Source organism: Onychomys torridus, chromosome 18, assembly GCF_903995425.1.
Source record: "Onychomys torridus chromosome 18, mOncTor1.1, whole genome shotgun sequence".
Classification (NCBI taxonomy): domain Eukaryota; kingdom Metazoa; phylum Chordata; class Mammalia; order Rodentia; family Cricetidae; genus Onychomys; species Onychomys torridus.
The window spans coordinates 66,282,661-66,293,441 of record NC_050460.1 but is presented as its reverse complement, the minus strand read 5'-3'; the positions used below and the strand labels follow the sequence as shown (position 1 = coordinate 66,293,441).

The following is a 10,781-nucleotide window of genomic DNA, read 5'->3' as shown; positions in this document are numbered from 1 at the left end:
CAGGAATGTAGTTGTTAGCTCTGGGAGAGGCTGTCTACGGTGGGTAGTCATACACATGCCAGAATATAAAGAAAAAAAATGTTTTGTTCTGTTTTTTATTTTGTGGAAAACAAAGAAAAACTAAAACCCCAAACTCCAGAAAAAATCCTAAAAAATACGATTTCTTAAAAAATACTGTATAAGTCTCTACTCCTCTCCCTCCCCAACAGCCTTCCTAAGTGCCCTGCCCCACCCCTTCACTACCCACTGCTCTTGCTACGGTGCGCACCCCGTGTCTCTTACCTGGCACATAACGTTTTCTGTCATTCTCGGAGAGCCTTGTACCTACTGCCCCACTTCCCCAGCATGCAAGAACCTCCTCCCCTTCCTTCTGGGACTTCGAACCTGTCTCCCCACTCCCTCTTCCCGGTCACTACTCTAAACAGGAGCAAGAACCCTGCATCCCGCCATCCCACAGTTCCCACCCCCACCCCACCTCAAGGAACCCAGACCGCCCCCCAGGCAACTTTAGCCAGGAAAGAGCTGTTCTCCAAACCCTCCGCCTTTGCTTTTCCCTCCCTTTGGGACCCCACATCCCCTCAGCCTGGCAACCCTGTCTCCGGCTCCATTTTTGATTTTCTTCTGCTTTCTGAGGCAGGGTCTTCTCTCCCATGTTCCCCCCTCCAGATGTGCCTGCCTGCCCCAGAAGCCGGCCCCCCAGCCTCCCGGGGCCCATCAACGGATGAGGACGTTGATCTCCGCCACGCCAGCCTCCAGCACGTTCTCGGCTGTGGTTTTACCATGTTGCTCCTTGAGGTGCCGCCTGATGGCCGGCTTGTGGGCGAATCGCACGTCACAGTAGGAGCATCGGTAGGGCCGCGCTCCTGAGTGCAGGTTGAGGTGATCATGCAGCGTGGACTTCTGCGTGAAGCACTTGCCACAGATCCCGCACGAGTGCGACTTGACGCCACGGTGCACGTTCATGTGGCGGTTAAGGTTGCTGCTGTGGTTGAACTGCTTGCCGCAGCGCGGGCACATGAAGATGAAATGTTGGGCACGCATGTGGAAGACCAGCTTCTCCACACCCTGGAACACTTCCGGGCACTTGGTGCACTTGATGTTCTTTAAGGGGTTTCCACTAGAGAAGCCCCCAGGCAGGGGTCCCCGGCTACCCCCTGCCCCCAGACTGCCCCCCGCCCCCCGGGCAGCCATGGCCACCGCTGCCGCTTCCACTAGGCCCGAGGTGGCCCCCACACTGGCCCGGCCTCCAGGGATCAACAACAGGCCTTCCCCTTCGGCGTCCTCAGACAGGCTGTAGCAGGCCTTCACCACACCTTGCGGTGGGGCGACAGTGTTGGGGGCCACGCTACTCTGGGCCAGCTCCCCCAAGTGGCTGCTCACAGAGGCCCCGATGCCCAGGCCCCCTGCCAGGCCTCCGGGGGGCTTGAGCCTGTGTGCCACTTCGAGCGCGGACTCCACCTTGACAATGCAGATGTCAGACACATCCTCGTCCTCGTCCTCGTCCTCGTCCTCCGCCTTCAGCTCTAGGTCCTCATCCAGAGGAAACTCCAGCTTCACGGGGCGCAGGAGCGGAGGCGGCAGAGGAGGCGGGGGCGGAGGTTTGGGGGCTGGCTTTGGGGTCCTGGCTGGAGGAAGGAGGGACTTGGCGGCACTGACACTGCCCGCGAGGCTAGCCTCGCTGACCCCGTCCTCTTTGAGGCCTATCTTGGGCTCAATGAACTGGCTGAGGGCGTTCCGGCACTTCTCTACCACGTGCTCCATCTGCAGGTAGGAGGCGGCCGTCAGGTAGTTGACGATGTCCCTGACTGCGAAACTCCAGGGCGCCCGTGTAGCAGGAGAGGAGCAGGTCGGCCACGATGCGCGCGCTGTGCATCAGCGAGACCTGCAGCTCCGAGCTGGGGTTCAGCAAGAACTGGTCCCGGAGGAACGGTGAGCAGGCGGCCAGGATGACCTTGTGGCCGCGGAACTTGAGGCTGTCGGCCACGATGGTCACGTCGCAGAACCGCTCCTCGGCGCGGAGCTGGTTCATGTTCCGCAGCGTCGCGGCCTCGTGGCCAGGCAGCTGGAAGCGCAGGACTTCCACCCCAGAGGCCATTGTGGCGGGAGCGGGCTGCCCTGGGTGGGAAGGAGCCCGGTCAGAGACAAAGGTCTCCGGCTGGCGCGAGCCAGGGCTGCAGACCCCAGCCGCCCGGGGCGCGCCTCCCCACCGGCCCCGCGCCGCCCTCAGTTTCCCCGGTGCCGAGGGGGCGCGGTCCCTCCGAGCGGGGGGGCGTGGTTCCGGGGGCGGGGCCGCGGCGTCCACACCCCCCAGCCCCGCGGCCCGCGCGCCCGGGGGAGCACGGAGAAAGGGGTGGGTGGGTGGGTGGGGGTGGAAGATGGACCGGCAGGAGGCCGGGGAGCGCGACTCCGGCTGGCGCCCGCTCGCAGGCCCTCCGCACCCGCCTGGCCTCGGCCCGGGCCGCGCTGCCGGGGGTCCCCCGCTTTGCACGTCCTCCCGCCGCCCGGGCAGGTCGTGCACGGCCCCCGCCCCACGCGCAGCCCTCCGTGGCACGCCCCCCCACCGCACCCCACCCCACCCCGGCTCACGACCCCGGGCGCACGCTCCTCTCACCTGGCCCGGCTCCGCGTGCCGACTCTCCCCCGCGGTCCCCCACCCCCCCGGGGCCAACGGCTCCCCCCCAACACCCGGGCAGGGCCTGGGCAGCGCGCAGGCGCGGGGGTGCACGGGGCGCGCGCGCGGGCCGGCTCCGCGTGGGCGGGGGCGGGGGGGAGGGGCGGGGGCCGCGCGGCCGAGGGTTCCGGGGCCCTGCGCCGCGCCGCGTCCGCCAGGACTCGGGGAGGAGGGCGAGGGGAGGGAATTAAAGGAGCAGGGCTCCCCCCTCCGCCCCCCTTTCCTCCCCGGCACCCCCACGCGGTTAAAGGGCCGGACGGCCGTGCCTCCCCTTTGGCCAGGATTATTTGTCCGCCAGAGCGGAAATACGCTCCCCCCCCCCCCCACACACACACACTCACTCACACCCCTCTTTCACGCTCCCCCCCCCCAGCCTCTGGGGCCCGCCGACCATCTGCGCGTGCGTGCCCAGGCCCGCGCGCTCGGCCCGCCCCCGGCTCCCGGAGCGTCCCCCCTCCCCTCCCTCCCTCCCGCGCGCCCCCGCTCGCCCCGCCCGCCCCGCGTCTCCCCCCCCCACCGCCTGCGCGCGCGCTCCCCGGGAGCTGCGCAATCTGCGCGGCCACCTGCTCCGGAGCGAGGCGGCGCTCCCGCCCCGCGGAGCCCAGTCGGCACCTCCCAGGGCCTCCGACCGGCGGCGGCCGCGGCTGCTGCTGCTGCTGCTGGCCTGCGGATCCTTGCATCGCTGCTGCCCCCCACCCGGTGCATCCTCCCTCCCGCTGGATGTGTGCACAGCTCCTCTGGCCACACTTCCAGACTTTGCCAAGTCTTTTTGAAGCGAGTGTCTGCTGTAGTCGTCCTGATCTAAAACATAAATTTCGCTTCCCACAAAGCCAGCGCTCCCAGCTTGCCTCGCTTCAGAACAGTTACTTAGGCTCATCCTCCTTCTATTTCATCCATTCCAACTTCTTGCCAAGGCCAGGATCTCCCATTCGTACTGTGGGAGATTGATGCACCTCCACCGTGTAATTAACCGTGGACTATTCCTGCATATTATGCAATTAATTGTATTGCTACCAGTGTACCATCTTTACTTTTCCCCTGCACACATCCCTTCCGTTCCACAGCCTCTCCTCCAGGGAGATGCTCCCCGGCTCCAGATGCCCCCTCTGTTCTGCACTTGGCTTTCATTGTCGCTCCCAAACTCAGTTACATTCTCCACAACTTCACTGTGAGTACTTTATGGACACCTGCCTTTTTCGATGCTTGGCAGCAGCACAGGGTTCAAAGGAATCCTGTGAGTTTTATCTGAGAGGACTAAGGGAAAAGACACTCATACACTCTCTTGATGGTTCTCCTCAGACCTTTTTAAAATTCTTCTTTTGCATTCTCTATTTTCCTGGTGATTTCCTTCTCTCATTCTTGATGATTTCCTTCTAACTCTCTTTATTCTTGATGTTTTCCTTCTAGCCCATTTTAATTCTATTCTTTCGCTTACAGTTCCTATATCCCTGCAAAATCTTTCAGGCAATATACAAATCACAATGTGGTTACAGTCTTTTTTTCAAGTGAATGATTACAATGAATACAAATAAAAACCAGCATGTTTTCCATATCCCCTACATAATTAAACATTTTACATATTACAGGTGAAAAACAAATTATCCCCAAAACCCACGTACATTCATACCCAAGCAACTTGTTATAGATTAACAGTGTGTAAGCAAGCAAGATATTCTTTTACTGGCAGGCTGCGTTTTGCAGTTATAAAGAAAGGACCAACCTTTTTTTTTTTTTTTTTTTTTTGGTTTTTCGAGACAGGGTTTCTCTGTGTAGCTTTGCACCTGTCCTGGAACTCACTTGGTAGCCCAGGCTGGCCTCGAACTCACAGAGATCCAGATTGATCTCTACCTTCCGAGTGCTGGGATTAAAGGCATGAGCTGCAGCCCCCACCCCCCCCACCCCCACCCCACCCCCGGCTTAATCATTTTTTTTTAAAGATTTATTTATTTATTATGTACACAGAAGAGGACACCAGATCTCATTATAGATGGTTGTGACCCACCATATTGGTACTGGGAATTGAACTCAGGACCTCTGGAAGAACAGTCAGTGCTCTTAACCTCTGAACCATCTCTCCAGCCCACAATCATTTTATTACTTATCTTGAAAGATAATCTTTTTATTATTATTACATATACAGAAGAGGGCACCAGATCTCCTTAAAGATGGTTGTGAGCCACCATGTGGTTGCTGGGAATTGAACTCAGGACCTTTGGAAGAACAGTCGGCGTTCTTAACCTCTGAGCCATCTCTCCAGCCCCGAAAGATAATCTTATAAGGAATCTTTTTTGTTTTGTTTTTTCAAGACAGGGTTTCTCTGTGTATCTTTGGCTGTCCTGGAGGTCACTCTGTAGAGCAGACTGGCCTTGAACTCATAGATATCTGCCTGCCTCTGCGTCAGAGTGCTGGAATTAAAGGCGGGCACCACCACACCTGGAGTTATAAGGAATCACAAATATAAACTTTTATATATGAAAATGAATCAGTCAGCTCTACTTTAAGGTACATAACTCATCAATAGTTTTTTATATCAGGAGATTGAGGGTAGAAATGGGTATAAGGAATTAATCACCGTTGGTCATTAACCCATTAACCCAGCAAGAAAGGCACATCAGCTAATGATAATCGGGCAGCTTTGTTCTTGTTCCCTGACCTTAAAGAGTTCCTCATTCAACTATGTGCCTTTCTAAAACTTTAGATTGTCTTCTTGGGTTTTTCACCTCAAAGCTATTTAACAAAACATCTTAGTCTAACTTTAAGTTATTTTTGAAGCTTTCTTTCAGTTATTTTTTTAATATATTATATATATTTTTTAAATGTGCACTTCTGTTTTTGCCATGGGTGTGGGGGTCCCCTGAAACTGGAGTTACAGACAGGTGTGAGCTGCCATGTGGGTGCTGGGAATTGAACCCAGGTCCTCTGGAGGAAGAGTCAGCGCTCTTAATGCCTGAGTCATCTCTCCAGCCCGTGTTTCAGTTATGATGCACTCCAAAACCTGTGAACACCTCCCCCAACATTATGATTAGAAGAATTTTAAACTAGCTGGGCTACTGGGACTCAACTGTTTTTCTTAATCATTAACCTAAGCCACAGTCTATATGGCTCCTCGACAGACACTCATGTGTTCTAGCTGTGTGACACTTCCTTGTTTTATTATTTATCATCAAAACTCTATTTAAACTAACATTATTATTATTAATCAGACAGTACAGATTAGGAAGGAATAATCTTCATAATAATCCATGGGTAAAAATGTGGTGATCTATTGTGCACCCTAATAAAATTTGCCTGAAGATCAGAGAACAGAACAAGCCACTGGATTAAACATAGAGGCCAGGTAGTGTTGGCACACACCCTTAATCCTAGCACTCGGGAGGCAGAGATCCATCTGGATCTCTGTGAGTTCAAAGCCACCCTGGACTACATGAGATTGACTTAGTCTAGGAGAGAAACAGAGGCAGGCAGTGGTAGCACACACCTTTGATCCCAGTACTTGGAAGTCACACAACTTTAATTCCAGCACTAGGAAGAAAGTGATGGCTTGGCAGAGAAGGGTATATAAGGCATGAGGAGACAGGAACTAAAAGTCTTTTCCGCTGAGGAAACCCTTTCAGCTAGAGGCCTTTTGGCTAGGCTTTTTCAGTGGAAGAAGCCCTTTTCAGCTGGACCCCTTTTGGCTAAGGACTCAGAGATATCCATCCAATCAGAGGATTCGTGGAGTTGGTGAGGTGAGATGTGGCAGTGGCTTGTTCCTTTGTCTCTCTGACCTTTTAGCATTTACCCCAATATCTGGCTCTGGGTTTTTTTTATTATAAGACTTTTAGAATATCGAACAACATAAAAATGCCCAGTAGAACAGGATGTTTCCATTAGATAAACACACTTCATTGTAGGCAGTAGGGATCTCCTCACACCCATTCACACCATGCCAGACACCAGAGAAAGATGGCAGCAGCAAACATCTGAAGGCACAGCAGAAGCAAAAGACATTCCAGGGTCTGTGGCCTCGGGGCCTTGCCTGTCTGAGAACCACCCGTCAGGGATTTTCCTCCTGGTGGGGAGACACCAGAACTTTAATTGCCACATGCTGCTCCTCTGACAGGGCCATGGGCACGTCTTAAAGGCTAGCCCGGCCCCAGTGCTTCTGCGCACCCCAAATACCCACAGTGGCTTTCCAAACTACCAAGGTCCTTGGGAAGATGCCGCTGTTGCCTGCAGATTATGTTTGTTTACACCTCCAGGAACTTCTCAATTCTGAGGACATGAAACTGCTTGCAACCTAATGTGTTCAATATCTCCCCCCCACACACACACACAAAAAGAAAAAACCTGTAACTTCTTGATTATAGGAATTACGTTAGGGACTGTGTCTTGCAAATAAAAGTGAGGCAATAAATGACTGGCTGTTGAAGTCATTCACTGTCAGCTGGTCCAGCATCCGCCCACACAAAGTTCATTCCTGACTTGAACTGAAGTGGTGTGTTAGCTGTGGTCTTTGATTTTCCGTTTAAAATTCTCTGACTTTTGTGCCTTCACCCAGATCACTTTGCACTCAGGTCATGTGGATTTAAGGGACAGCGCAGGCTTTTGTGTCTGGTACACCTTATTTAAAGCCATATTCACCGTCTTCTGCGAGAGAGAAAGCCCTTGGGCAAATTACTTAATTCTCTGAATCAAGGTGTCTTTGTCTTTGAACTGAAGGCCCAGAAAGCTCACCAGGCTGTAAAAGGTTCTAGGGAGCCTGACACACACTGGATAGACAAAGGTCTGTGGTAACGTCCTTTCTCTTTGGTTCATGGGAAATAGACTGTGACATCTTCTTTCTTTTCGTTGTTGTTGTTGTTGTTTTTCTGACACAGTTTCTCTGTGTAGCTCTGGAACTCACTCTGTAGACAAGGCTGGCCTCAAACTCAGAGATCTGCCTGTGTCTGCCTCCTAAATGCTGTGATTAAAGGCATGCTCCATCACCACCCAGCAACTATGACACTTTAAAATAATTTTAATTTAAAATTTCTGTTTTTCTATCTCATCTTTTCCTTACCAAACTTCTCAAAAGAACCATACGTGGGTCTGGAGAGATGGCTCAGCTGTTGAGCACTTGTCCTCACAGAGGACCCCAGTGCATTTCCCAGAACCCACACATTGGCTCACACCATTCTTAACTTCTTAACTCCAGTTCCAGAATATCTAACACCCTCTTCTGACATCTGCAGGCACCAGGCCACACACACCTCACACACCAAACAAAACACTCATACACATAAAATAAAACAAGTCTTTAAGAAATTAAAAAGGGGCCTGGAGAGATGGCTCAGAGGTTAAGAGCACTGGCTGCTCTTCCAGACGTCCTGAGTTCAATTCCCAGCAACCACATGGTGGCTCACAACCATTTATAGTGAGATATGACGCCCTCTTCTGGCCTGCAGGGATACATGCAGACAGAACTGTTACATTAAGAAAGGAAGGAAGGAAGGAAGGAAGGAAGGAAGGGAGAAATTAAAAAGGAAGAGTTTATATTTCACTGAACAGTAATAGGAAAAACTGTTAATTAAGAAGGATGGTGGTGGCACATGCCTTTAATCCCAGCACTCAGGAGGCAGAGGCAAATGGATCTCTGAGTTCAAGTCCAAGCTGGTCTACAGAGAGTTCAAGAACAAATGGTGCTACACAGAGAAACCCTATCTTGAAATTCCCCCACATGCACAAAAAAGTATGAGAGTTTGGAGGTGGGCATGATGGCAGACACCTTTAATCTCAGTGTTCAGGAGCGAGAGGCAGGTCTCTGTGAGTTTGAGGACAGCTTACTCTATATCGTGAGTTCTAGAGCAGCCAGGGCTGTGTAGAGACCCTGTCTCAAAGCAGACATACAAAAAGAAGGAAAGTCTGGGGACTGGAGTAGGTTCAGTGATGAAAAGAACTGGTATTCCTTTCTTAGCACCCGTGTGAGGAGCTCATCGTTGCCTGTAACTGCAGCTCCAGGGGCTCCAGCGCCCTCTTCTGGCCTCTGCAGTTACTGTACTCACATGCACATTACACTTCCTCCCACACATATACATGTAATTAAAAATAAAATGTTAGGTTGTTGTTTGTTTGTTTGTTTGTTTTCTGAGACAGGGTTTCTCTGTGTAGCTTTGGAGCCTGTCCTGGACTAGCTCTGTAGACCAGGCTGGCCTTAAACTCACAGAGATCCACCTGCCTCTGCTTCCTGAGTACACACACACACACACACACACACACATGATAACAGTGTTTTAGCTGGATAGATGGATCAGCAGTTAAATGTTAAGGGCACTGGCCGGGCAGTGGTGGCACATGCCTTTAATCTCAGCACTCGAGAGGCAGAGTCAGGCGGATCTCTGTGAGCAAGATCCAGGACAGGCTCCTAAGCTACACAGAGAAACCCTGTCTTGAAAAACCTAAAAAGAAAGAAAGAAAAAAGGAAGGAAGGAAGGAAGGAAGGAAGGAAGGAGAGAGAGAGAGAGAGAGAGAGAGAGAGAGAGAGAGAGAAATCATTCAAACCCTGGGATCCATGGGGAAAGGAGAGAACAGATTTCCACAAGTCCTGTGACCTCCACATGCACATCATGGTATGTGCTCCCCATTAAAAAAAATAAATACAAGGGCTGGAGAGATGGCTCAGCGGTTAAGAGCACTGGCTGTTCTTCCAAAGGTTCTGAGTTCATTTCTCAGCACCCACATGGTGGCTCACAACCATCTGTAATGAGATCTGGTGCCCTCTTCTGGCCTGCAGGGACACATGCAGTCAGACACTGTATACATAATAAATAAATAAATAAATCTTTAATAAAGAAATAAATACAAAAAAATAAGTAAATGTAACAAAAAAGAAGATGGTATTGAAGTTCGGGCCTGGTGCCCACTCAATGAGAGGGAAATCATGCCTAGTAGTGGTGACCTGGCCAACTACCCACAGCTAGTGAGTCATAGAGAACCTATGACCACCTCACAAAGCCAGCACAGCCCCTAATTTCATCTAAATATTGTCCTTATGCCCACAGATAACTGTAGTCCTCTCCCCTCATCAAGGAAAGTTCTCTTTGCAACAGACAGAGGCCATTACAGAGGCCACAACCAATCAAAATGTAGTTTATGGCGCCTGCTCCCAATGGATGTGTGTATAATGCAAGCTGCACCTTCAGGGAGCACTGAGAAGAGGGGGTGAAGGGTGTAAACCAGAGGGTCAGTGAACCTGCTATGAGATTGTCAGTGAACCTGCTAGGAATGTCAGACGTTACACCCATTGACGTCTCGCCAACATGACCGCCTAAACATGAGCTGAACAAGGATGACAGACCAAAGTGGCTGGGAGAAAGCCCATGAGGCCTCAACCCTACACAAAGAGCCACAGGCAGCTAAGGATGCTGAGAGCAGGAGAAATAGTCTTCCCCCGGGAAGAGCACATCAATCGGTCATCCAATATCACATGGTCACACTGAAAACAGGTATGCAGGTAACAGTATACAGACTGAGCAGGCAGTACTTAGGCGTTTAGGTGTGTAGGTGGTATATACATGTATGCATATATACAACACACACGCATGTATCTGTTGTATGTGTGTAATGACAACTAATGGGAAAAGAGATCATGAGTTTCAAAGCAAGCAAGGAAGATGGAGAACACAGGACAGGGTTTGGAGGGAGAAGAGATGTAATTATAGTATAACCCAAAAATAAAAGAAATAACTCTTATTATTAATTTTTTAAATTTATTTTACATACCAACCACAGTTTCCTCTCCCTTTCCTCCTCCCGTTCCCTCACCCCACCTCCTTCCTACCCCCACTCCCTCCCCATCCACTCCTCAGAAAGGATAGGCCCCACATGGAAATCAACAAAGCATGGCATATCAAGTTGAGGCAGGACCAAGCTCCTCCCTCCTGCATCAAGGGTGAGCGAGGCATCCCACCACAGGGAAGAGGTTCCAAAGAGTCAGCTCCTGTGCCAGGGACAGATCCTGGTCCCACTGCCAGGGGCCCCACAAACAGACCAAGCCACACAACTGTCACCCACACGCAGAGGCCTAGGTTGGTCCCATGCAGGCTCCCTAGTGGTCAGTCTAGAGTTCATGAGCTCTAATAAGCTAGGGTCA

General features: G+C 51.6%; 2 protein-coding genes across 3 annotated transcripts in view; one reads left to right on the top strand and one right to left on the bottom strand.

Moving 5' to 3' along the window:
* Positions 1–190: 190 nt before the first annotated feature.
* Positions 191–2,726, bottom strand: Zbtb12 (zinc finger and BTB domain containing 12). The gene is given in 3 exon segments (XM_036167483.1): positions 191–1,812; positions 1,814–2,115; positions 2,612–2,726. Coding segments are annotated over 2 exon segments (1,380 nt in total). The 5' UTR covers positions 2,096–2,115; positions 2,612–2,726; the 3' UTR covers positions 191–714.
* Positions 1,622–10,781, top strand: part of C2 (complement C2) — a 30,706-nt gene continuing 21,546 nt past the window's right edge. For both annotated transcript variants that reach the window (XM_036167480.1, XM_036167481.1), the window contains exon 1: positions 1,622–1,929. The gene's annotated coding sequence lies outside the window, so the exon portion shown is untranslated. The remainder of the gene's footprint in view (positions 1,930–10,781) is intronic.